The 25,892-nt window shown below is 44.5% G+C and overlaps 10 protein-coding genes across 10 annotated transcripts; 5 read left to right on the top strand and 5 right to left on the bottom strand.

Moving 5' to 3' along the window:
* Positions 1-1,182: 1,182 nt before the first annotated feature.
* Positions 1,183-1,838, top strand: I203_108390 (uncharacterized protein; the record flags this gene model as incomplete). Its single annotated transcript, XM_019148563.1, has 4 exons — positions 1,183-1,191; positions 1,301-1,384; positions 1,558-1,622; positions 1,763-1,838. 4 exons carry the CDS (start codon positions 1,183-1,185, stop codon positions 1,836-1,838), a joined length of 234 nt encoding a protein of 77 aa, XP_019002146.1.
* A 487-nt stretch (positions 1,839-2,325) lies between these two features.
* I203_108389 (transcription elongation factor SPT6) lies at positions 2,326-7,764 on the bottom strand (the record flags this gene model as incomplete). The annotated part of the gene is made up of 12 exons (XM_019148562.1): positions 2,326-2,528; positions 2,613-2,919; positions 2,983-3,122; positions 3,195-4,374; positions 4,436-4,612; positions 4,668-5,270; positions 5,331-5,663; positions 5,725-5,870; positions 5,929-6,085; positions 6,153-6,914; positions 6,973-7,099; positions 7,157-7,764. The coding sequence occupies 12 exons, from the start codon at positions 7,762-7,764 to the stop codon at positions 2,326-2,328; spliced, it is 4,743 nt and encodes a 1,580-aa protein (XP_019002145.1).
* Positions 7,765-8,270: 506 nt separating this feature from the next.
* Positions 8,271-9,584, top strand: I203_108388 (uncharacterized protein; the record flags this gene model as incomplete). Its single annotated transcript, XM_065518388.1, has 6 exons — positions 8,271-8,421; positions 8,496-8,587; positions 8,664-8,810; positions 8,893-8,992; positions 9,092-9,302; positions 9,377-9,584. The coding sequence occupies 6 exons, from the start codon at positions 8,271-8,273 to the stop codon at positions 9,582-9,584; spliced, it is 909 nt and encodes a 302-aa protein (XP_065372753.1).
* A 349-nt stretch (positions 9,585-9,933) lies between these two features.
* Positions 9,934-11,928, bottom strand: I203_108387 (uncharacterized protein; the record flags this gene model as incomplete). Its single annotated transcript, XM_019148560.1, has 12 exons — positions 9,934-9,961; positions 10,015-10,035; positions 10,110-10,177; positions 10,253-10,327; positions 10,498-10,803; positions 10,891-11,072; positions 11,148-11,245; positions 11,314-11,408; positions 11,475-11,525; positions 11,589-11,648; positions 11,756-11,821; positions 11,908-11,928. 12 exons carry the CDS (start codon positions 11,926-11,928, stop codon positions 9,934-9,936), a joined length of 1,071 nt encoding a protein of 356 aa, XP_019002143.1.
* Positions 11,929-12,342: 414 nt separating this feature from the next.
* I203_108386 (uncharacterized protein) lies at positions 12,343-14,886 on the top strand (the record flags this gene model as incomplete). Its single annotated transcript, XM_019148559.1, has 10 exons — positions 12,343-12,767; positions 12,838-12,904; positions 12,962-13,050; positions 13,109-13,466; positions 13,588-13,843; positions 13,921-14,070; positions 14,149-14,288; positions 14,376-14,439; positions 14,508-14,630; positions 14,732-14,886. The coding sequence occupies 10 exons, from the start codon at positions 12,343-12,345 to the stop codon at positions 14,884-14,886; spliced, it is 1,827 nt and encodes a 608-aa protein (XP_019002142.1).
* Positions 14,887-15,163: 277 nt separating this feature from the next.
* Positions 15,164-16,281, bottom strand: I203_108385 (uncharacterized protein; the record flags this gene model as incomplete). Its single annotated transcript, XM_019148558.1, has 4 exons — positions 15,164-15,627; positions 15,737-15,827; positions 15,928-16,033; positions 16,163-16,281. 4 exons carry the CDS (start codon positions 16,279-16,281, stop codon positions 15,164-15,166), a joined length of 780 nt encoding a protein of 259 aa, XP_019002141.1.
* A 767-nt stretch (positions 16,282-17,048) lies between these two features.
* On the bottom strand, positions 17,049-18,527 carry I203_108384 (Sua5/YciO/YrdC/YwlC family tRNA threonylcarbamoyl adenosine modification protein; the record flags this gene model as incomplete). The annotated part of the gene is made up of 1 exon (XM_019148557.1): positions 17,049-18,527. The coding sequence occupies one exon, from the start codon at positions 18,525-18,527 to the stop codon at positions 17,049-17,051; it is 1,479 nt and encodes a 492-aa protein (XP_019002140.1).
* Positions 18,528-19,013: 486 nt separating this feature from the next.
* On the top strand, positions 19,014-19,926 carry I203_108383 (uncharacterized protein; the record flags this gene model as incomplete). The annotated part of the gene is made up of 5 exons (XM_019148556.1): positions 19,014-19,059; positions 19,144-19,249; positions 19,316-19,434; positions 19,564-19,790; positions 19,867-19,926. 5 exons carry the CDS (start codon positions 19,014-19,016, stop codon positions 19,924-19,926), a joined length of 558 nt encoding a protein of 185 aa, XP_019002139.1.
* Positions 19,927-20,637: 711 nt separating this feature from the next.
* On the bottom strand, positions 20,638-23,185 carry I203_108382 (uncharacterized protein; the record flags this gene model as incomplete). The annotated part of the gene is made up of 8 exons (XM_019148555.1): positions 20,638-20,927; positions 21,012-21,472; positions 21,536-21,930; positions 22,026-22,107; positions 22,233-22,379; positions 22,485-22,614; positions 22,696-22,942; positions 23,063-23,185. The coding sequence occupies 8 exons, from the start codon at positions 23,183-23,185 to the stop codon at positions 20,638-20,640; spliced, it is 1,875 nt and encodes a 624-aa protein (XP_019002138.1).
* Positions 23,186-25,467: 2,282 nt separating this feature from the next.
* On the top strand, positions 25,468-25,884 carry I203_108381 (uncharacterized protein; the record flags this gene model as incomplete). Its single annotated transcript, XM_019148554.1, has 1 exon — positions 25,468-25,884. The coding sequence occupies one exon, from the start codon at positions 25,468-25,470 to the stop codon at positions 25,882-25,884; it is 417 nt and encodes a 138-aa protein (XP_019002137.1).
* Positions 25,885-25,892: the final 8 nt, after the last annotated feature.

The raw sequence follows: 25,892 nt of genomic DNA, 5'->3' as shown, positions 1-25,892 counted from the left end.
TCTCTACTTGATAGGTACTTTCGGTTACAGTTTGTCAAGATCTATATGTACCTCGATGTACACAGAATCATCCCCCTATCGAGCAGGCTCAGGAAATAAGTCTTACCTGATGCTCATAATTATCATCACGAAAGAAGAAGTTCCAGTCCTCTTCATCATTTTGTGCTCCTCTGAAGGTCATTTGCATTGCACTTCATCTTTTCGAAGGTGATAATGACAACGCATAGTGAATTCAATAACGTCTTGAGGACTGTGCTTACGCAATACTACAAGATACTACGGAAGTTGAATTCTATGTCTAGGATACTAGGTGAGGTGTAAGGAGCGTTGGACCCGTCGTCTAATTACTTACTTTAGCACACTCTATTGAGTGCCTAGGGAGCTGAGGACGAGCAAGGGCTCCTTAGGGGAGGCGACAACACTTTTGTTTTGGTGACTGAGTTTTACCTCTCACTGTGTTGCTATTTGTAGCGAATGAGTTTTCTCTCGCGGGGTCGGTCGTCGTCGGATGTTTAGCATTGCAAAGCTTTTGCAATTCTTCTTCCCGCTGCTGTTTTATCGAAGTTTTCCTTCTGTCTTTTTCTATGCTCATTCCATATTCTAGTCGCTGCTCTCGCTAGTATACCTCCAATTTTGTCATATGTGTATCTCTACTTAGAGTCATAACGGAAATTTCCGGGCATCAGCCCTTGGTAATATTTGGTCTGTCCTTCGTGCCATAGGAAGTGATCCTCGAACAAAGCCTTCATTAGGTCATTATGTCTCTCCTTTTGCCCACCCCTATGTTTGAGACCCTCTATCATTTTCTTTATCTCAATTATCGTTTCTTTTTGATCACCTTTGCTCCCGGAAAGTTTACGAATAGATGTTGTTCATCCACTCGTTCTAACGGGTGTGCCCTGCATTGGAAACATCGCCCGTCTCGTATCTCCGCTAGCATTGTATCCTTGGTTCCTCTTGCTGCGTGCCTAAGGGGAATAATCTGCCACCGCGCCACATTCATATACACCACTACACAAAATACCAAAACAAATGGCAACCCAGGACAAGCATGATTTTTTCTGTTTCTTCAACTTACTTTTTCTTCGTGACATCCACCTCTCGGTCATTCATCCTCGACTTCTATAAATTGCTCAATTTCATTTCGCTTTTTCGCTCTTCTTCTTTTCAGGTCAAATAACAATGGGTAACGTGAGTAGAGCTAACATGATGTCCCCTTAAGCCTGCTCGAAATCTCGATCTGATTCCCAGTGTCCACCCGTACAATTGCTGATCAACGTTTTACGATCCATTGGTATAGGGTGCCAAAGCAGCTCACAAGAGAGAAAAGGCAGGAGCCAAAGTAGCAGGTAAAGGAGAGAGTTCGCAATTGAAATCCAACGCTGTGAGTTGATCTATCTACTTCGTGGACCTTGGTGTTTCTTCCTTTCATGGTCAAGATCAAGGAGCAAGCCTTGCCTTCTTCGCCTTAGCTATTGAGGGGACTGACTACTCCTCGTCCAATACCAATGAAGAAGCCATCAATGACTGACTGCCTTCCTGTGATTAACTATGTAGGCTGCTCAAACGATCCAATGCGAGACGTGTAAAGCTACTTTCCAAGGAACCTCCAAACAACCTCAGTGAGTGATCATTCCTCTCTCCTATCTCTCATCCTTCCCCATCTTCTATCTCTTAACAAACCATATCGCGCCTCTGTCCTATAACCTCGCGGAAATGTTGACTAATATACATATCTGATCTGTTTGTTGTGAATGTGCAGACTCCAATTACACGTTGATAGTAAACACTCTAAATCAGATTTCAAGACCTGTTTCCCCAAGTTCGTTACTGCTTAATTCCAATGGAATCGCAACATAATCCATTATGCTCGGCTGAGTGTGCCTTTGCCTTCTTGTCTATAATTATTCGAGTTTAGTTGTTCTATCTTTATATATCATGGGATGAATGTGTTGCTATTTTATTCTTCATCGATCTCGAGAACCTTGATTGAGGGAATAGCCACCATGAACGAAGTACTCTTTGAAAGAGGATTAACTGACACAAAATAATCTGGTCACCATGACGCCGTACTGATAATGCATAATGGACAAAAGTATGTATGATATTCATGATTTATTTACTTTATTGACAAGACGAATAGTTTAAATTGTGATACATTGAATTATTGGATTATGCAAAACCGTCAAATCAGACACGTAACTAAACTCGCAAATCTAAGTCGATCTTGGACTAATACCTCCCACCCTGTCTGGCTATCATCGCACTGTTCTCACAATTATCAGCTACCAATCTCCATTGCGATCGCTAGCGGTTATAAGCCACTCACGCTCGTTCAGCATTCATCCCTGGCGCTCTAGCACTAGGTCCAGGCGCACCTCCAGGTGTCATACCGCCATAACCCTGTCCGGGAGGTTGACGACCATACCCGCCTCCGTTTGATGGGGGCATACCATATCCTGCTTGTTGTGATCTACCATACCCGTGAGACGGCATCCCATATCCCTGTTGAAGTATCGGTGCGCCGTCTGATCCCATTCAATAGATCAGCTATCAGTTTCTTTCGATCTCCCAGCCGGTCGGACCATGAGCGAGATGAATATGCGACTCACAAGGATTAGGAGTCATACCAGGCTGCTGCATTGGCGTCCTACCCATTCCCTGTGGAGGACCAGCACCAGGCATGGGTGTCCGTCCACCCAGTGCAGGTGTCCTACCTCCGAAAGCAGGCGTTCTACCACCAGGTGTCCTTCCTCCAGGAAGAGGGGTCTTACCCAATCTGATACCAGGTGTCTTACCTCCACTACCTTGTTCAGCGAGTCTAGCGGAATACTGCAATTTGAAGGCATTGCACAACTCGGTTACACCGGGTACTTCGGCGTTATTCAGCTTGTACGCTCCAGGAAGGACTTGGACGGGCTAAAAATGGATCAATCGTAAGCGTCGAGCAATATACATACCGAGAGAACGAGATGAACATACCCATGTTTGTATCACACCGCCATCCCTTGTCGACTTATTGAGGAAACACAGTTTGATATAACCAGGCCTATCCGAATCGATCGAGAATCCGTACATACTTCTACCAGGATGAGCTTGAACGTAGTTCTTCAAATACGCCTCTGCACCAATCACAACCGAGCCATCATCAGCCTCTCTCCTTTAAAACAGCTGAGATAATGGAAGTAACTTACCAAGATCATCTTCAGGTTTATATTTCTCGTGTAATTGTAATTCATCCAATTTCCTTGCCATTGCTTTTACGTGATTTATGATCAACTCATCTAAATCCGAATACGAATATCTACCAGCTACTCTCAATATCCTTCCGAGGGAATATTCATTCGGTTTATCGATTTCCTGTACGTCAATATGCTGATAGATATCTTCATCGACTTTCCACGTTACTGCCAGATGATCTGATCCCTTGGACGAAGGTCTAATGACCACATCACCACGATGCTGAGAAGCTAAGAATTGTTCTGCCTGTCCGGAATTCATGACATGCCAATTAGGATGATTGACCACACGCTTGATCTTTCCAGCTTGTCGTCTTTTCTTGGCGGCGGCAGCATCTTCCGCTGCTGATTTTCTGACCAGGTCATTATACGGTTCATCTCGGAATGGAGGAATGAATGCTACTGCCTGTCGCAAATCCGATGCTCGAGTTGAGATCTTCACTTGGAATCGATTGGGTTCAGCTTGAATGACCACCGCTTTGACAGCTTGACGAGGTTTGAAGAATTCTTCGCAGGACGTTACAGGTGGTTGATCATCATCTGCTACGTAGTCTCGTTCTAAGATAGCGTCCATGCCTGATTCCAGTTGACAAAACACCCTCGCAGACAGAGCTTTGCGGACGGTTGCAGTAACCTTTAGACCTCTACCAATCGTACGTTCAGTCTCTCCCGTTAACATAGTGACTACTTCCCATTCTGACGGTACATAGAATCCAGGCCTTCGATCAGCTCGATATCGGATAAGCTCATTGACAATTTCTCCCAACGTATGTCGTTTGTTCCCTTCTCCTTGACGCTGCAAGTTGAATGCGAAATCATCCAGATTCAGTTCACCAAGTTTTTGAGCACGCTTGTCATCTAACATAAGAGTCTGCACGACCTCAGACTTGTGTCGATCGGTAACATCTTCAACATCGAGATCAAGGGCATCTTGACACATCTTTTGAGCGAATTCATAATCTTCAGGATGTATTCGAGTCATATCTAATGGATCAGGCTGTTCTTGAGGGTTTTCAGGTTCCAGCATCATATCTTTGAGATCGTTCTCGATGGTCAGGAAACCAGCAACGTTCTCGAATATTGTTGGACCGAATAAACCGAGATCAGAGAAGGCCAGTCGATTGAGGAGAGAGCCCTATCAAGTGTGAAACATGAGTACACGCGTTGCTAAATGGTATCAGTAAGACACAATTTACCTGCTTATGTATACCATGTACCAAAGCATCCGCTTTTCTCGGACCAAGGCCAGAGATGAACGGTAACATTGACCTTTGATAAGCATCCGCAACACAAGAATTGATTTCTATACCCATGAAACAAACAGAGTTGACCAGACCTCTTTCAAGGTGAATCAATAGCTTTTCAGGATTTATCTGTAAAAGACAGTCAGCTGCAGTAGCTTGGCTTCTAGACCGAAAATCAGCTTACCAATTTCTGATGGTGTTCCATGAAAGTCACCGAAGCTATCTGTTTACCCAACTTGGCGTAGGCGTTAAGTGGATTCTGAGTATATCTAGCCAGACCTAGAGCGTATCGTCCATTCAGAGGTAAATTCGGGAACTCCTTTTCAGCTTCTTCAGAGTTCATGTACAATCTTGCAGTAGCATCGTTGACGAAGATTAGAGGGATGAGGTAAGAAGCCAATTTCTGATCGAAATCCGCCAAATCCGCTTGATACTGTTCGTATTGTCCATATGCCTCTGACACAGGTGGATTTTGCCCATAGGCTCTGATCGCTAATTCTCGTAGTGCCGATGCAGCATCGTCTCGTAACCTTGCAGCTTGCACGGACATTCCTCCGATAACGACAACTTTAGGTTTCCTCTTTTCCATTAATTCCAAGAAAGCATTCTTGTCCAATTCGTCTCTGAGATTATCAAATTTGGTCTGCGTTCGGATATTCCCATCGTCGTCTAACATCACGGCCATAATAGCATCTCGAATGTCGCCTTTACCGTTGGTCAATGCTAAAACAGATGGAGTTTCGCCTTGGTCCATATCGAATGAAGCAAATGGTCGAACGTTCACTCGCTAAGAGGTTTATACCCTTCAGCGAATTTCAAACGAAGCGATAGGCGGAGATGCACTTACCAGCTCAAGCTCGAGTCGACATCTCTCAGCCACAAACTCATCGGCCTCACTCTTGAGATGCTCCTTCAACCACTTAGCCGCAGACGGTACGAGGTATTTCCTCGTCACATCTGAACATATTTCCGCTCGTAGAGCATTCCAAGCGGTTGATATCTCTCCATAGTCATTTGATCGACAACACCTAACCAACGTTTCCACAAATGACTGCACTTGCGATTCATCTGCTTCCACGGTTATCGTTATCAAGCCTTCTTCTTCGGCCTTGAGCATGTGTAAGAATTGAGGGGAATCTTTGGACATTTGTACGGGTTTACGGGTTAGGAATTTGAAGTTCTATCCATGCAAATAAATGAGTTGATATCTTCAGAGGGAAAATTCCAGACCGGCAACTCACGTAATACAGGTGGTATTCATCTATTATGTTCATCCCCCTATCCGTCGGTGTTACACTCACCACACCACATGCTTCCATGAAATCTCTCGTCTGCTGACGTATAGCAGGATCTTTGGAAAATTCCGTGATGAGAATTTGACTGGCAGCTGTGACAAGAATGATTTTGTTAAATATCCATCGAGCTCGAGCAGCGAAAATACTAACCCTGTAAAGCTATTTCTGGTGATCCGAAAGCCGTCCCTGATCCAGAAAACTCCTCTGCCAGATCGTTGGGTAGCTTCTCTGCGTTCTTGGGCGGTATGGGCTGCCCTTCAGGTTCATTAAATGTCGTTGCTACTTGGGGTATTGAGATGCCGAATGCCTACCAACGACGTTTGAACCATTAGTTGCGAGTCTTACGAATGCGACCGGTTATATAGCTAACTCACCTCAACCAATTTCATGATCGGTCCTGTTCTCAAATCCTCATTTTCTCCTCGTTCGGGTAATCTCTTTGCACCTTCTTCCACAGCTTCATCCTCCTTTATCGCCTTCAAATCCGAAGCATAATGGTATGACAACCAATCTGAACCTTCCGCAGCTGATTCTACACTCATCATACATATCGAAGGAAGTAACTTTGTTGTCAGATATTCATCCTGTATATCAGGTTTACGAGCTTTGATCTTCTCCCAAAGAGCCTGAGTCTGCTGATTCCTTTCGAATATCGCTCTAAACTTGATACCAAGGTTGTACAATGCCCACAATTCGTCTCTTTCCAAGAACTGTACAGATGATTGACCTTGATTTTCCAATAAGCTAAAGGCATCTCTCTTGTAATGCCATAAGTAGGGTACTTCAAGGTGTTGTACAAACATCATATTCAATGCTGTCGAAACTGCATTTCTGAACTCGTTGGCTAGTTCTATACGACGAAATACGGTATATGGTTGAGGGTTATCGATAGTTGGTTCAGGGTATGCTCCTTCTTCGTGCATCCCACAGAATATGTATTGGGTTCTAAGTGATACCTTGGTATGTGCCCAAGCAGCAGCCAAGTCAGGTGGAGGGTATAGTGAATCAGGAGCGAATACAGGATTATCAGATAATGTGGAATTGACCAATTGATGTCGTTCTGGTCGATCATTGTTCGCTATAGCTCGATCTTCATCTCGTAAACGACGTGCTTTGATCTCAGCAGGGTCAAATACCTATTCACATGACTGGGTCAGTTCCCCAAGCGTAAATTGCGACATTATGCGGACTCACGTCTTCCAACCTTAGATCTTTCTTTGCTGCCTCCTCATCCTCATCCAGATCCATGCCGTCTTCACCTTCCAATGCCCAATCGTAATCTTGTCCATCTCCAAACACAGCATATATCTCGTCCCATGATCTGTAGATATACACATACAAGTCAGTCATACCTAGGTAATTTGGAAGGATAGCTCACGCTCTATCGACACCTGCTAATTCAGGTTTCGAGGCTTTCTGCTGTCTTCTCTTCAATTTCTCTTCTCTCTTTCTCTCCCTTCTTTGATCTTCCGTTTCGCCCTGAGCAGCTAAATCATCTTCGTCCTCTTCTATGAAATCTCCCAGATCATCCTCGTCGTCATCCCTATCCCTGTCCTCATCATCTCTGAACATATCCTGTAGGGTCGGTTCACCCCTCCTATCATCATCCTCATCATCTAACGATCCATCCCTTCGTATCCTCTTGATAGGTCTAGATTGAGATGAGCCGGTCAATCCTCTATTTTCCTGTAAGAGTTCCAATTCATCTTCGGAAAGTTCCAAATCTTCACGTTGTCTCTCCCTCTTAGCTCTGAGCTTCTCCCTCTTCTTCCTCTTCTTACGTTCTTTCCTACGTCTCTCTCTCTCCTCTTCGTCCTCTTCTTCTTCTGCATCATCATCCTCCTCTTCATCCACTATGAACCCCTCGGCTATCCTCTTGGCCTCCTCTGGGTCATCCTCCGATTCCTCTTCTGACGAATCTCGTTCGTCGCCATACGGTCGGATCTCCTCGCCTTCACCCTCTGGCGAGGCGGAGCGCGATGACATGGTAGGGATGTTTAGGGGATTCGAAGATGTTGAATGGGGTTAGAAGGGTGTTGATAGGTCGACTATTGCGTGATTTTGAATTTGTAAGTTGTGATGCCCCGCTCGCCTCGTCGGGCTACTTGCTGATGTGGGTTATGATGGTTTGGAATGAATTGTGTTATGTGAAGAGAAGAGAAGTATACACTGTCCAGTCTTTTATAGGCAATAGATGTGGTCCTGCAGTTAGTTGAATAACACGAGACTGATAGGCAGTGGTGGCGGTGATAGTCGGAATTGTGGCAGTGTGGCACCTATCCCACGGTGGAGGATGTCCGGTAACTGAATCCGAGATAACGATCAGTTAAGACGTACAAAGAAGATGAATGTCATTTCATTACTCGTTTATATTCTATCCTATCGCTCTCCATATAGATATATCCTTACAGATAACCTCATATACAGACACGAGGATAATCATAAACGGGATACAGATCCGAAGCCATAGTCGCTATAACACAAAAAGCAAAATGACCCCACCGTTACTCAACACCAAAGAAGATTATCAAAAGCTTGTCGATTCCGTCGACACTTTCTTACTAGACTGTGACGGGGTGATATACCATGGACCAAAAGTCGTACCGGGAGTCAAGATCGTGCTTGACATGTTCAGAGAGCAGGGTGAGCTGGACTGATTCCAAGCAACAGTGCAGCCTAAGCTGATCAGCTCACAATGCTTCCGGATAATCTTCTAGGTAAAAAGATAATCTTCGTGACTAACAACGGAACGAAATCACGAAGAAAGTTGAAAGAGACTTTCGACAAGCTAGGTCTAGGAGCTACCATTGCATGTTGTCCTAAATCTAAACCATTCACTCACATGGCATGTACCAGAATAGCTGATCTGGTGGTGACGATTGTAGGAAGAATGTTTCGGTTCAGCATACGCTTCAGCAGTATACCTAGCAGAAGTGATGAATTTCCCCAAAGACAAGAAAGTCTATGTCGTCGGTGAAGAAGGTCTGGAAGAGGAGCTGGATTCATTCGGTATACAACATTGTGGTGGTAGTGTGAGTGGCCTATTCTGTCTTAGCTGTATAGCCGAAATCATCCAAAAAACAAAGCAAGCTAATGGATATTTACGTATTGCAGGATCCAGAAGATAGAGAATTCAAGCCTCCCATAGTATGGGAAGATTTCAAACCTGATGATTCTGTAGGAGCCGTGTTATGTGCATTCGATTCTTGGATAAGTGAGTATTCCCTTACCCCTTCCCACAATACTCGACAATTTCATTCAAGGAACAGCTCGGTGAAAGTCCTTTTACTAACGATTCTTGTGATTTCCACAGACTACAAGAAAATGGGCAAAGCCATGACATACCTCCGAAACAACCCCGAATGCGTCTTAATCCAAACTAACACCGATCCAACCTTCCCCACTCACGGTTCCCTATATCCCGGTTCAGGCTCATTATCAATCGGTATAGTCAATTCTTCAGGAAGGAAACCGTTGGTCATTGGGAAACCAAATAAACATATGATGGATGCTATTTTGGCTCAGTGAGTGTTCATCCAAAGAGATGGGCACATCATGTATGAGATGACAGGCCTAATTCTTGTTATGCTTGTCATAGCCACAAATTTGATCCATCCCGAGCATTGATGGTAGGCGACAACCTCCTTACAGACATCGAATTCGGCTTGAATAGCGATATAAGAACTTTACTCGTCATGAGCGGTGTAACACCTAGAGATTCCATTTACGGCGAAATCCCAAGTAAAACGGTTCCTACTTATGTCATGGAGAGTTTCGGTGATTTGGCTGTGCTAGCTGAGAAATGAGATTTAGATATTGCTTGAAGAGCGGTGGGAAGGGAACAGATGGGCAAGGTGGTCAATCAACGTGCCGATTGCCCATGGTGCCAATTGCTTGCTCTGGAAAGATCTCACTGGATATATTTCAGTTGTTACAGAATCAACATCTAGCATAGAAGTAGATAGACTAGATGAGAAGTGTTTTACATGGACATACATGCATTGATCATCACTACCACGATGCGAAATGACTGGAAACTTCCCCTTCGCCATAGTGCTCTACACCCATCGATCGCTGTCCACTAGGAGATCTTCAATGATCAGGGACCGACATATACTGGAATACTGGAGTGATAGTGAAATTCAGAGAATTGACCTATTCGTAATCTTCGGTATAACCGATCCTAATGACCAACAATCAGCTGCTGTGCTCTATTTCGAATGATCATCAACTCACATATTGAATTGCTTATATACACTGATCAAGAGAGCATAGAGATATCAGCATATACGCAAAATCCATATCTAGAAAGTGGAACGACAATCACTCACGTCATGACCTTCGCAATGAAAGCTTCAAGATGGAATATTTTCTTCGAACCCATCCTCATCCTCAATTCCTAAATAGGCGAGACATCTCCTTATCAGTCCCCAAAATTCCGACCGATAAAGAGCTATCTCAGGGGATCACTCACGTAGTAAGCTGCCCAATGGACTATTTGCGGTTTCAGCGCGTCATCTACTCTGTCTACTATCCTTTCTGATATTGTCTGCGGAAAGGAGATGGAAATGTCAGCATCAGATTGAACAACCTTCTCAAAGTAGACAACATCCATTCTTCTTCTGCCTCACTCCACTTCAATATCGAATGATCCAACCGCTTTTGCAGGAAATGATGAGATGAAATTCCAGCTTTCAGCTTTGAACACGAATGACTTACTTTCAACACCACAGTTGGCGGTATACAATGACTCAACAATTCATATATCTTCCCTCTCACATCTAACAACCTCTGAGCACTTTGTTCTTGAATGATTGAATCGGCGATCTTTGAACAATAAGTTTCCCAATCGGGTTTAGCAACTTCTATATCACCTGTCAAATCGGGTCTCTGCATTTTCATGGCCTCAAAAACTAGTAATGCTTTCCTGAGGTTACCCTGGGAGGTTGAAAGGATCGATTTGGTGACTGGTGAAGGAAGGGAGAAACGTTCTTTTTTAGCTACGTGTTGAAGGACTTTGGTCATCTGCCAACGATATTGGACGTCAGCTACTATTATGAAATATAGGTTGAAAGGTAATGGGAGGAATAAGTGGAAAGCCTAAACACCCACATCATCATCGCTTGGCGCAGCTACTCTAACCAACAGGCATCTACTTCTAATCGGTGCGATGATCTTACTCGTACTGTTCGCACAAAGTATCAATCGCATATTGTTCATGTACTTCTCCATCGTCCTTCTGAGTGCCGCTTGAGCATCTCGAGTCAACGCATCAGCTTCGTTTATAATGACGACTATAATTATGATTCATGTGAATCAGCTGGGTCTGTGCAAGGTACGACGGGATAGCTGATATGGTAGATACACACCCTTGAATCGCTGTTTCGCATTTAAATCTACCTGTTGAGTCTGAGCGATCTCCTTGAGGATATCTTGGATGACCACTCGATCGTACATTCCCACATCCCTACTCGCAAGATCAGCTAACTTTACGGAGTAAAGTATCAACCAACTGAGAAGCAAAACGGAACGTACGAAGGTGTCAGCTCGATATGATAGTTCGACTGCACGACGTTCACATCTAACTTCCTGTTGGAAGGAGTGACGAAGACTCTTTGATCGATTCTTAGCTGAAAAAGAACAGAAAACGATGTTAGCTATACAAGCGTCACGATGAGCCGCACAAGATAGCTTACCTTCTCTACACCTGGACCATACAATTCTCGTAGTGTACACATGATCCTTGTCTATGAGTGTGTTAGCTGAGGTGTCAACTCATGATGGTCACACACAACAGATAGCTAGCTCACCTTCTTACCCGCTCCTGATGGACCGTAGAAGAGGATATGGGGGAAATCGCCTGAAGCAGCCTATCAATATACGTCAGTGAAGGAACTGTAGGGCCCGATTTCTCTGCGTTATGGAGATGATAAAGTCGGGTTGAGAGAACGAATGACAGAGCCACATTGCAACATACCAATGAACGCAATCTAGAGGAAAGTTCAGGGTGATAATGCAGCTCATCAAGCGAGCGAGGTCGGTACTAGCCAGCAGAATCAGCTCAAGTTCAGCCAGGCGCTTATCGTCCATCCACTGGTGATGGAGTCACGGGGTTGAACAAATACCCACCTTGTCAACCCACAGAGACATGGTGTACTATTCGCGATCGGTGTATCCAAAGAGGAAGATGATGTTGCTGGGGGGTTTCGTTTGTATCTTCCGTTGTATCTTGCGGTGACAGAGGATTGCGAGCGTGTGATCGCTTTCACGGCGAGCTGCTTCGGGTTCTTATGGAAGCGATGGGTGTAGTCGATGTGAAGGAAGGAAGAAAGAGGACATGGAGATGAACATGAGTGATGATTAGCTTGACGCGTACTTGAATTTGGACACTCACTGTCAATCGAAGAATTGGTGTATACAACCGTGCCTGAATACTGGCTACTAATCTTATGACAACCACCCAAAGCAAAAGCTCAAAATCTCATTCATCCCCCTTTTGTCCCACCTATCCATCCATCACCAAGCTCACGAGGGAGTACACCAGCGAGACATGCTCGACCCCTGATGGCACCCTACCAATCCTCATCCCATTCATCCCGTTCCAACGATTTCTCGCCCACCCCACCCGCTCACTCGCCGACCCAATCACTACGGGCGCTGGAACTGTCCACCAACGATGAACCTCCTTTGCTAGGTAGACACGGTCGATCAAACACTATAACCTCCTTGGGTGGATTTGATTTCCAACATACTCTATTACCGCTTTCTTTAAGTGGGGAAAATGAGGATGGTACAGTCGCCAATGGTCAGATACGGCATGAGGAAGAGAGACATGTCAGTTTAATACATGGTATAGCCCTTATTGTAGGTGCACAAGTGGGATCAGGTATATTCAGTTCACCAGGCGTGGTAGTTGGTGAAGTAGGAAGTGTAGGTGCTAGTCTGGGTGTATGGTTGATGAGTGGTATACTAGCTTGGACAGGTGCCAGGTGAGTTTGCACCTTATCTCATGTCTACTTCACTCAGAGGATGATTGCTGATATTCGATTTGTGTTTCAGCTCTTTCGCTGAATTAGGTTGTGCGGTCCCACTTTCAGGTGGAGCGCAGGCTTACCTAGCTTATGCGGTAAGCTCGCATCAGGTTCTTCAGCTCTTGACGAAAAGCTTATAGTACCATAAACAGTTCGGTCCCATGACCTCTTACCTTTTCACTTGGACTGCTGTCACGATGCTGAAACCAGGTAGTGCAGCTATGATAGCTTTGATATTTGGGTGAGTACAAGCTAGATGTCACATACTTCATAGGATTGTAGTTCATATATTGGTGTAGGGAATACATAAACCGACTGGTTTCACATACCTTCTCCTCTCCATCATCGACCGAAGAAGTCCTAACAGTCCCCGAATGGTCCATCAAACTTACAGCTACCATCGCTTTAATCCTCGTATCATTACTCAACATCCTTTCCAGAACCTCAGGGTCCGATTCAACATTGATACTTACAACAATCAAGATTGGGGCTTTGGTATTCGTAGCCATCCTTGGGTTTATAGCTTTAGTGAAAGATGGACCTGGCGAATCTCTGAGTGCGAGTGGATTGTTTGAAGGTACGAAAAGTGATTTGAGCTCTTATGCAATCGCTCTGTATTCGGGTTTATGGGCTTTTGATGGATGGGATTCGTGCTGTGTGAGTGAGAGAAAAATCTACACATTCTGGCACCACTTCATCCCCTTTAGAAGGAATCTCCTTCAGAGAGCGGTTCTTGGAGCGTCTGTTTATCAGAACGTATGCTAACATGTCTGTTTAGTGGGTGACAGGCGAAATGATCAACCCTTCTCGAAACCTCCCCCGAGCAATCCACTCATCCATGTCAATCGTCCTTACCTTATTCATCCTAGCGAACATATCCTATTTCATCGTGCTCTCTCCGGAGATCGTAGCGGCGAGTAATACCGTAGCATTGGATTTCGGTAAAGCCACTATAGGTCAATTCGGGATGGTTGTGTTTAGCGTGTTGGTGGCTGTTAGTTGTTTTGGAGCGTTAAATGGAGGTTTCTTCACTAGTAAGTGTGCCTTCCTCACGAAATGTAATCCCTCTGTCAAAATGACGATTATTTGACTGATATCTTTCGCTCAACAGCCGCCAGATTGATCTACGCTGCATCAAGAGAACACTTCTTACCATCTATCTTCTCAAAACTCCATCCTAAAAGACGAACACCAGATTATGCAATAGGTTTGCAAGCGGGTTTAGCATTGTTTTTCGTGATTTTCGGAGGAGGTTTTAGAGGTGAGATAATTGAACTTGCATGGCATTCTACTCCAAGTGACGAGACACTGAGTAGAACTAATTAATTTCAACTTTCAGCTCTACTGAATTTCTTTTCCGTCGCATCATGGTTTTTTTATCTCCTCACTGTATTGGGTTTGTTAATTTTGAGGATAAAAGAACCTCATTTGGATAGACCATATAAAGCCTGGTTAATCAATCCCATCATTTTCTGCGCAGTAGGTTTACAACTCGTTTTACGAACTACAAGGAGCTTCGCTTGGAGCTAATCATAATGATGCTAATGTTGTTGATTATTGACATAGGTAGCAATGTTCTTGCTTTTGATGCCGATCTTCGCTGCTCCTTACGAAGCTCTTGCTGCTTTCTGTGAGCTATCACGATATCAATGTATCTGACATATCATAACGGCTGATGTGATGAGTATGATCAAACAGTATTTATAGGTACAGGCGTACCGATGTATTATCTTACTTACAGATCAAGGATTCAAGCTTCCCAAGGATACAATGCAATGGACGATGATAGGGATCGAAGTGAATTCAAGGCTACTATAAGTGGTGAGTGATGATTAAAACTTTTTTGGCTCGCTGGGATCATCAATCATCCTGGGAGATGTGCCATGCTGACCAATAATGGGGTGATGTTCTTGTATTCCCAGATACCTGGTCGAAGTTCACCGAAGATCTCAATAACATCTTACCTGATAGATGGCAATCTTCCACCAAACGACCAAATACGATAGGTTCGATAAGTACAAGAGAAGAAAGAAGAGGGATGTTAAGGGAAGAGAACCTTGAGATGTCAGAGAGGTAGACAACGGATGTTTCGGGTATTTCAATTCGATCATCATGCATATATAGATTAGATCAGATGGGAATGGGAATGGGAGATGTACATTATATTCATACAGTATATATACTTTGAGACGATCACGAAAGCAATAAATCGTTTGTCAATCCTGGCGTGACGGAGTCACCGTCCCTTAGAACCTAGTCTCACTACCTTGAAATAAATCTTCCTTCAGCCTAGACTCGTACCATGAAGCACCTGCAAAGTCTAGACTACCTAAACATATTCCTCTCTGAATCATTTACCTCCTCCCCTTACCTCTCCCTCTTTTCCCACCTCTCGCTCCTCCCCTTCCACCACCGCCGCCATCCCGTTCCCTAGCCAGCGCAGCTTTCTTGGTCCTTCTCCTAGCCTCCATCTCCCTTCCCTTCCTACGTTCCGAAGCAGTCTCCATAGAAGTCGATTTCTTCTTTTCGGCTTTTTTCTTCTCACGGAGTTTCTGTAACTTGGCACTACTTGGAGGTAACATCTTGACTTTTGACATGGGCTTTGGTTGCTCCTCCTTTAGCTGACTTCGCGAATTACTTCCGCCATCCTCATCCTCCGAGTCGTTCATATTGAAATCATCTTGGACCGAAGAAGGATCGAAGTCCTCTGTTATGGTCACAGTAGCTAATTGATCTTCATCCGAATATTCCTCTTCTACATTCTTGGACGAGGATGGTCCTGGTCCAGCTAAATTCTCGTCGTCGTCTTCATCATCATCTATATGACCACGTGTGTTCGATATCAGCTACATTCAGTAGACCTAAGTGACGCTCAAACGACCAGAGCTATAGTCTCATGGACTTTGAGGAAAGGAGGCGATACTCACCCTCATCATCATCAGAAAGATCTTCCAATCCCATAGCTCTCCTTACTGATTTCACATTTTCAGCTGCTTTTTTCCTCAGATCCGCTCTTGCCTATGATAAGATTCTCGAATCATCAATGAATGCACATTACTGTGAGACGTGAGATCCTCAAATATCATCCGAGAAAATAGACAAAGCGAAGAAAACCCACCTCTCGACGTTCTTTCAGATGAGCCAAGTGATCCCTCTCCTTGGCTCTCGCTTTCTTCTCCTCTGCTTTGGCCTTCTTACGTTTCGAGAACCCTGTTAACCATTCTCTTATCATCAAACATACATATCAGCTTCTGACATCTTATTACATGCTAGCACCACAAGCCCTCGCACTTGCTGTTCATATATCGAACCATAGCATGGCTCAAACTCTTATTCGTGCTGGTACTACTCACCGTCTCGCTTCGTCATCAAATTTAATTTCCTCCACTTGCTCCCTCCTAGCTTTCTTTGCTCGTTGGATATAGCTTGCTCCTTCAGTCAGGAGAGCGACGTTAGATTTGGGTTTTGACATTTTGCTTTTGACTTTGGTACTGTTACAGGATTAAAGGTGATTTACTGTGTGATCACGTTGACAGATGATGATGTTGAGACATAAATGCAGACAGGTGGACAAGAGGATGTTCGATGTTTTCAACTTTTTATGATCGACGGTACTGTCCACGGAGATTCGTCATATCTCCGTTATCACCATATATCGTTGTTGTATGTGCAAAAAATTGAAGGGCATGATGCTATGCATAACGTCTGGTCGTGGAATACCGTGTACCTCCACAAACCGTGAATGGCGTTTTCGCACCAAAAGTGAGATTTTAAGGGGTCCAACCTTCATGCATATTTGATATATAAGGAGTGGATTTCTTTAGTGTTATGACACTTGGGAGACCATCTGAGTCATCAGTGAGCTCCATGGCATGCATTGTTTGATTGGATCCGGCTGTGGGAGAATGGGGTGGATTTTCACATAGGGAGCTCGCTTGGAGTGACCTGAGAGAGGATTGGACTTTGAACCATGCATTGATACTCACAAGAGTGTGTCCCATACCCTTCTAGACCATTACAAACCAGAAATGATGGGTGCATGCATAGCAAGATGTGTAGATACAGACCCCCCCAAAATCTCATTTTGGTGCGGAAAACGCCATTCACGGTTTGTGGAGGTACACGGTATCCCACGACCGGACGTTAGTCTATCCTATAAGTTATTATAATGCAAGTCTAATATTATACTAAGATTTACGTTGTATATGCATTCTAATGCGACTCTAGGGGAAATGAATGTCATATATCTCCTGTGACATCCACCCAAAACGTATTCCCTTCCGCCGCTCCTCCCTGCCTTTTCCCGACTTCATCATCCTTCACATCACCAACAACCCCACCTCCTCCGACGGCTTTCGCGACTCTTTCCATGACTGCCAATCCCAGCCCTTCATCTGAGCATCCCTCGATTACAATCGCGTCCACTCCCATTTTCCCATCTCCTTCATCTTGATTCGGCGGTATGCGTTCGAGGGTCAACATACCTGCGAATAGCCTTTGAGCTGCACTTGATGCGTCTTGCCCTAGCGATTCAGGTATCAAATGAGTATCTTCCACCTCAACCACCGAACTGGATAACTGAGAGTACAGAGGAGAATTGTCAAAATGCAATACCCCTATTCTCTTCTTTCCTTTTTCACTGGACGATGAGATCGTACGTTCAGATACCTGTCTCAATACTGCCTGAGCAGACGATTCAGCGTGTTGTGGGAGATTATCAGGACGAGGAAATATGGTATTGGGTTTTAAAAGATATACAGGAACACGTGGTGAATAATGTCGATATTTCATTCCTGGCGTTGAAGGTGGTAGAGCGATAGATTTGACTTTTTCGATCACTGATGATTCTGAGTTACCATTTATCTTCGGTCCATCCTCTTCTTTGGGTATCCTCGTAGAACTTTGTTCTCCTCGCTCTTGAGACTTATCCGCTATCCAAGGTTTACCATGTAACAGTATCCTCGTTAGACCTTCCCTTCCATCAACCTTTTCAACAACCTCTTTGATCCTCTCGATCCCCAATCCACCAGGTCTCAGGACGTCCACAGTCCCTCCACCACCTTTCCTCCATCCTAGTCCATTGATCACCGTACTTTCCACTCCAACCCCACAATCACCTCCATCTAAAATACATCCCAATCCCTCTGATCCATTCAAGTCATTATACACGTGTTGAGCCTGTGTCGGACTGGGTCTTCCAGATGAATTAGCCGAGGGAGCCGATAAAGGCAAATTCGATTTATGTATCAATGCCAAAGCCAAAGGGTGAGATGGCATTCGAATAGCGTTAGTCTGAGGAGCAGGTGATGGTGGAGGATTTATAGCTGGGAATAACAATGATAGAGGTCCAGGCCAGAATGAAGTGATTAGAGCCATGTATAACTCGGATATCTGATAATCCCTCGGGATGACTTGACGTAACATGTTTAAGGAAGATACATGGATGATCAATGGGTTGTCGGCAGGACGCTTTTTGATTCTGTATACTGATTGGATAGCAGCTGGATCGAGGGAAGATGCAGCTAGACCGTAGACTGTCTCGGTAGGTAGGGCGACTGTTTGATGATTGTGTAAATGTCTAGAAGCGGTTTCGAGGTGAGGTAAGATGGTTGGAGGGATTTCGAATTTGGGCGAGTCGAGTTGGTGGGAATAGGACGAAGAGGGTGTGATGCGGATGGAAGGGAAGTCGAGACATGGTAAGATTGGTGTGTTGGCCATGGTGGTGAGTGGTCGTATGGGGGTTAGAGATGATCTGCCATAGGGACCTAAGAATTAGCATCAGGCGATTGGACCGGAGATTCGATGACAGCTTACTGGATCGAGCTTCTGATGTACGCCTTTGACCTTATGACAGCTCTTCCCATGCCTCTACCAGGCTACTGTTGTACTTGGGGTTGGGTCGATGTTGTTACGATTGATGATATTGCAATTATCTGCTCATCATCATCACTCAACTTTTTGAAATTCTAGTGCCGGCGGTAGGTAGATCACGTGACACGGGTTTGACAAGCGCTGTGGACGCATGCTCGTATGTCCAATGAGGACGATGTTGACATGTATTCCTCTTCTCCATGAACCGCATACATAGGCTTATATATCACCAACGCACATCAGACATCGCGAGCAGCAAGCTTGCTCGCCCCTAGAAGGCTGACAGAACTCCTTTAAACCGATACACAGCTTTCACGCAGAGGATTCACAGCCATGGCGAAAATTGTACCTCCTATGAACTTCGGTTTGGTCGAAGATGGTAAGGCTCATCAAATCCTGCGATGGTCCGTCCCATCTGACATAATGACCGTATTGTACTGATGAACTATTTCCACAATGAAAGGCTTTTATCGGTCTGCTCAGCCATCCGAATTGAATTTTTCTTTCCTGGAAAAATTAAATCTCAAGACGATAATATGGGTAGGAGCTGAAGAACCCTCCGAGATCTTGTAGGTGAAGAGTGCTGCATGAAATCATGTGGAAAAATGAACTGATCGTGTCCAATGATCTGGTAGACTATCATTCCTCAATTCCCAAGGAATCACTCTACACAATCTCGCTCCGCAAGTCTCATTGAACCCTCATTTCCCACCGCCATATACGGATAGTGGGGTCGTACCTATCTCTGATCATTGTGAGTGATACCATACCGCTTCATCTTAGATGCTTGATTGTTCTTTCAATCCCTAATCTCCAATTTCAATCAAGGTCACACTTGAATCGAACACTTCACATAGCAAATATGCTAATGTTATTATCACAGACCACCTCCCTCCCCTTCCACCTCCTCCCGAACCACTAATCATCCAATCCCTCACTCTCCTCCTCCGTCCAACCACTTTCCCCACATTGGTATGCTGCAACATGGGAAGACATCGTACAGGAACGGTAGTAGGCTGTTATAGGAAATTACAGAGATGGGCTTTGAGCAGTATATTAGAGGAATACAGGAGGTACGCCGGGATGAAAGTCAGGATATTGAATGAACAGGTGAGTGTGTAATCGACATCTTTCAATGAAACAGGACACGTATGGAATGATGAGCTAATATGGCAACAAATGATAGTTTATCGAACTGTTTGATACGGATTTGGTGTCTATAACGGCCGAACAAGCTGTAGCGTGATGATTAACACTACTCTTCAAAAGGTACCGATAATCACAGTCTAACACATATATCGCATACATAGTCTTTCTATTGAGTGAAATTACATCAAAACAGAATAATGATCCTCAACTCGAGTTGAGTGCCAGACTTTGGCTCGTGGACGTATCTCCAGGTTCACAATAAAAAACGTAAGGGTCAATCGATTCACTTGCATCCAGCAGCTGAAACAATCTCAGTGGACTTGTATCTCAGATGTTGTTCAGTGTTGAAATCACAAGCGCTAAATAAAGGACAAGGAGACAGATGAATGTATTTATATAACTATGGAAGAAGGGAATCCGTTGATCTCTATTCCATTATAGCTTGTATAACTAGTCATATACCTTTACCACTTGTGGCTATTATGCGATGCATCTTGCTTTATATCTGGTTGGACTGTCCCTTTCCCCCTGACTTCTGCAACTCTCGCATACCGCATTTGTACAAGGGTACCTTCAAATGTGACTGCGGTGCAATACATGACCTGATTATGACAATACTCGAATGCATAAATAGATAGGCTACACGCATATAAATGAGATAGATATATACGAGATGATTAATGATGTTCGAAATATATTAGCTATAGCTATATAACATGAAACGACTTTCTGTTCTGACAAATACTTAATGCTGATACTTCAGGATGATAGTGTCAAAGAAGTGAAATATCTATTCGTTTCAATCCGTTTATACCGCAGCACCTTCTGATCTCTTTGGGGAATCAACGTATTTACCACCGCTGCTTGAGTGAGACTGGGCAGTTGCAATGATTGAAGGTGGCTTGGGCAAGTTTTTCTGGAAGAAGAAGTATCTCTTGATGAACCATGGTGCTGAAACCGTAGCCTCGTGCTTGAAGTATTCGGAAGTTGGTACTGAGAACACTTGATCGAGCTCCTCCAAAGTGAGTTGTTTAGTCTCTCTAATGAAACAGAAGACCATGAACCAAGCGATCAAATTCAAACCAGCGTAGAAACCGACTATAGCAGCCCATGACACATATATGGTCAGCCCTTTTCGCTCCCGACAGTAAGCTAAATTAATGTGAAAGAATGTAAACTCACAAGCACCAGTGGTGGTCATGACGGTTCTCATTCTAGGGAAGGTAAGACCCAATACACCGGCAAAGAAGTTGTTGATGAACACGACAAAGGCCATACCCTGTTCTCTCTGGATGGTAGGGAATACTTCTGCTGAGTATTGGAATGCCACTGGACCTTCACCGAGGGAATAACAAATCGTGAATAGGTAAACGAATAGAACTACTGGACCGACTCGTGAAGCTTGAGATCCCGACGTCTTGAGGACGGATAGACCCGCAGCCAGAAGGAAGATACACATGAGAGGGAAAGTGATCAAACACAATCTTCGTCGACCAACGGTATCGATAAGGAATAAGGTAGGGATGGTGAAAATGACTTGGATCGCACCGTAACCCAAAGAGGCGAAGAGAGCTTGATCGTCTGTGTATCCTACATCGGTAAAGATGGTAGAACTGTAGAAAGAGATAATGTTGATTCCACACCTACGATATACATAACATCAGTAACGTTCTCGATTATGTATATGTATATGAAGGAGTACTCACATTTGTTGAGCAATCATGGCAGTAGAAGCACCGTAGTTGGCCCTTCTGATTCTAGGTACAGTAAAGATATCTCTCATTCGAGTGAAGTAGTTGGATCCTTCAGCAACGTGGATCTCTTCAAGGTAGATGACATAAGAGTAGTAGTAATCTCTAGCAGCGATGATAGGGTGAGCTCGAATTTTGAGGAAAGATCGGAAAGCTTTATCGTATTTCTTGTGTTTCATCAACCAACGAGGAGATTCGGGAGTAAGGTAGATACCACACATCAAGATGAAAGCTGGGATAAAGGCGGAACCAAGTTGAAGTCTCCATGCGATTCTTCCGGTGTCTTTTACGATACAGTTTGCAGCGAACCCAAGGAAGATACCGGCGACAACCCACAGTTGCCAGAACATCTACAGTATCTTGTGAGCTATTATGATCTTTATGAACTAGAACAAAAGATATATCGGAAGAATGGGACATTCATTGATTTGAGCGAGAAACTCACGGTGAGTGCACCTCTGACTCTAGCAGGGGCCAATTCGGCAGAGAAGATGGGAACGGTCGCATTCTTGGCTCCGATACCAATACTGCAGATGTCAAGGCATCAGTAGGGGTTCTGAGACTCTGGACGCAAAGAAGGGTAAAAGGGAAGGAGGTGAACGTTTCACCATTTGTGGGGATGCGGCGTCTTAGGGTATCCGGTAGTACTCACCCCATGACAAATCGAATCGCAAACAACGTTTGCCATGACTTGGCAAAACCAGAAGCAATGGGAGTAGCAGTAAGACAAGCAGAGGTGAGGAAGATTTCACCTCGTCGACCGAGGTAATGATTCAAAGGATCAGTGATGAAAGCGCCACTAACGGGATCAAATTCGCCACGCGAAGGAGCGCATCACTGTCAGCGATCGTCACAGCGATGATGTATTGCGGGAGTTGATTATCAAAGCTTCGAGAGTACTCACATGAGACCAGCAGTCAAGAAAATGATGGAGTTTACCAGACCGACTTTCCATTCGTCTCCACCATTGCCTGCGATACCGAATTCTTGAGGGAACGAAAGGTTCGCACCGTTTGAACCGGTTTGATCCCAACCTATTATTAATTGTCCAGGAAAATATCAATCAACGATCTAACAGATATTAATCATGCTAAAGTAAGCACAACATAACATACCTTGAGTAGCAGCACCAATGGCACAAAGAGCAACGGAGAACCATAACATCTTTGGACCGTGCCATTTATGATCTCGTTCATACTGTAGGGCAGCCACTTCATCTGAGGAAAGTCCAGGGATGTTGTGGAAGTTGTGTTGATCTCGAGCTACCAATGCTGCTCTACCGAAGAGATCGGCGTATTCGCCAAGATTGTGGTTGTTTGCAAATGCTTGAGCATCAGCTACTACTTGTTCGGGGCTATCCCTCTATTGGAGAGAATAAGAATACCAAGAATCAGTGCTTCAGATCTTGGCAGTCAACTTTGATCGGATGAAATCCCCTATCTGTGGTTTGGGCAGGGAGAAAAGGAAGATCGATCGACTCACTTTAAGGGGATTGTGAATGACATGGACGGCTTGAGGTGAAGACTCTGGCTCATCATTAACATAATCATTTCTATTCTCTAGGTGAGCATCTTCAGTCTTTGTAGCAGCGTTCTTTTCCGCCATACTGATAAACTATTGTTGTTGATAATCGATGATCCAATGAGATTCCAGTACGGTGTAGAAATGAGAAACAAAGGAAGCAATCGGGGGGCAACATTTTTTAGTACCGATTTCCAAGAGTGGAGCTATATATACATCTCGAGTAGGTCAAAAAGGTGATCGGTCCTGGGGGGAAAGGACGAAGGGGTGGAGGGGGACACCATCCGAAATGCCAAAAGATAATTGGATCCCCTTCTTGCCCCGAGATGGTAAAGCTTAACCCTCAGGATCCCAGGATAACCTCGGCTGGGCTACGCACCGGGGCTCAGACAATCCGAAGGAAACTAACATGCTGTCTGCGTCCGCACAGTAATTTATTTTTGTGTTTTTCATTTTTTTAGCTCGCTCCTGAAGGTCAAGCCGAAAGGCAAGACGTCAGAGGCGCTGTGTTAGCGTTAAATCACTAAGAACCATATGGAGCACAGGGACTGAACAAATACAAATAGTGGGGCGAAATCTCGTAATCAGGGTCGCAAGACGTTGAAACCGGATACTTTAGCCGAAATAGCCGGCGGTGTGGATTGACTCAGCGTGAGAACTTTTTCTTATGTGCACGCTGAGAGACCAACAGGATACAGGGATATGCTTGCTATGCTCGTGCGAGCCGCGACAGATGCCGGACGTCTGACCAATCAAACGCACCTGAAAAGAAAAGAAAAACAACACAACGGATTGTCCTCTCAGGACAGCAAGGGCCCAATAGAGGACGGGACGCGCAGGCAGTTTACTGATCTAGAACGTTTGAGGAACGACATCAAACAAACTCGTCCCTTCCTTATTCCTACCCAGTAAGTCATCTGCCATTCCCAAAGGCCTATTCGGTCACCCCAGAAATGACCACCGAGGAACGACCAGAAATAATCATGGATGTTTTCCCATTTACGCGTTACGAGATGAACATTTGTGTTTGCATTTGCGTAAAATGCTAAGCATATCCGACGTGGGTCTCGAGCAGAAGGTTATCGTAAGGGGAAAGAGAGCAGCTTCGCTTAAATTTTCAAATAGAGTGGGAAATCCCTGATAACGGCGATGGGGCAGGAGGGTCTCCGGAATGAGCCGCCGAAATGTACCGTACTCCATTCAGGGTTGCGTCGTACGCTTCGCGCTCTTACATCATCCGCGTGGATCGTGGTCTTATGACTGCTGGGTATCAGGCGTGGAGTTGGAGATGAAAGCAATTCAAAAATAAATGTTTTTTTTTCGAAAAAGTCTATTTATGGTCAGCTGGTATTCGTCAACATCCCCTTGGAGCACTCTATGACCATCCATTCGGCAAAAGAGAGGAAAAGCCAGAGCGATCGAGACGAAACCCAGTAGAATAAAGCTTTATGACGATCATGATGATCTACATGTCATCATCCTTTCTTTTCATTGGAATGATCAGCAGACCAAATCAATGATTAGATTACAAATCGCACGACCTGCGAATTTCCATTCAAAAGCAATCGATTGGTAAGCCAAGACTTTAGTCCTGGAGTATCTGAATGATAATTCTAATTCCTCCCCATCGAGTTAAACGCCCCAATCGTGCTCCAATCCCATTCATCATACGAAGCTCGGTTGGTTGGGACCTCAATGAGCTTGCGGGATACCAGTGGTATGATAATTCGGGCGGACTATCTCCTTTGTTGTCATCATCATCGATTTCTTTGATTCCAAATAATCGGAAAGGACTCAAATCGATCATCCATCGATCATCGGGCTGGGATCAATTCCATCACTTGCCCACTCGTCATCTAGCTTTTTCTCCGTGCGAGGATGTGTACCCAATTGATTGTGTGTATCAAAGGATTTTGAATACATATATGTGTGTGTATGGCGTCATCGGATGCTGTGTGCAGAGGCTGACGTTCTATCAATGTTCTGAGTTAAGAGGGATTGTCGATTATCCTATGACCGAACAGCTCGAATCCTTTGTCAAGCGGTATCACGTTCCATTCGATGGTCTTTTGTTGTGAATGTCGCTGTTCTCAGGACTTGGAGATGAACACAATGGATGCCTAGGTCATTTTGGAATGTTTGTTAAGAGACAAAAGTTCGCCATATCATCGTCTTTGACTCGAATTGCCATGGGGAACAACTGACAGCGATCGAGGAGGGGTGGGGACAGAAAGGTGGGAGAGACAAAATATATATAAAGCGTACTAGAAGTGGACATTTTCACTTCTCCTCAAGCTGCTGAAGCTTGCTTGCTTGCAAATATCTCACGATCTATACTCCCACCATCAAATACGAACAGAGACAACATGACCAGCGAAAATAATATAACCAGAGAATCCAAAACATCTACAAACACTGCATCTCACACTCAATCATGTTATACTAACGATATTCCCGAATTTCCTTCATGCAACCACGAAGACTTCTCCGTCCATTCTGCTTTATGCAATAACATCGCCATAGCAAAAGATAAAGCGAGGTCTTACCAAGACCTCACAGATGCCTGTTTTGGCTCGGCCACTCTTGAAAATGCTAGATCAGAGCTCATCACTTCCCTCACTGACGTCAGTCAAGCTAAGACATTATCAGGTGATTCTTCTATATGTATGGCTTGTACTGCCCATCTTACCGATCGAGGTGCGGAGTGGTACAAGGGAAAATTGCAGACTGATCTATGGGAGTTGGAAAGTGAAGTTGCACAATTGGGATTGAAGATGGAATAGCACTACAT

Source organism: Kwoniella mangroviensis, chromosome 3 (genome assembly GCF_000507465.2).
Source record: "Kwoniella mangroviensis CBS 8507 chromosome 3, whole genome shotgun sequence".
In the NCBI taxonomy this organism is placed as follows: Eukaryota; Fungi; Basidiomycota; class Tremellomycetes; order Tremellales; family Cryptococcaceae; genus Kwoniella; species Kwoniella mangrovensis.
The sequence above is the reverse complement of the archived record's forward strand: the minus strand, read 5'-3'. Positions and strand labels throughout refer to the sequence as shown.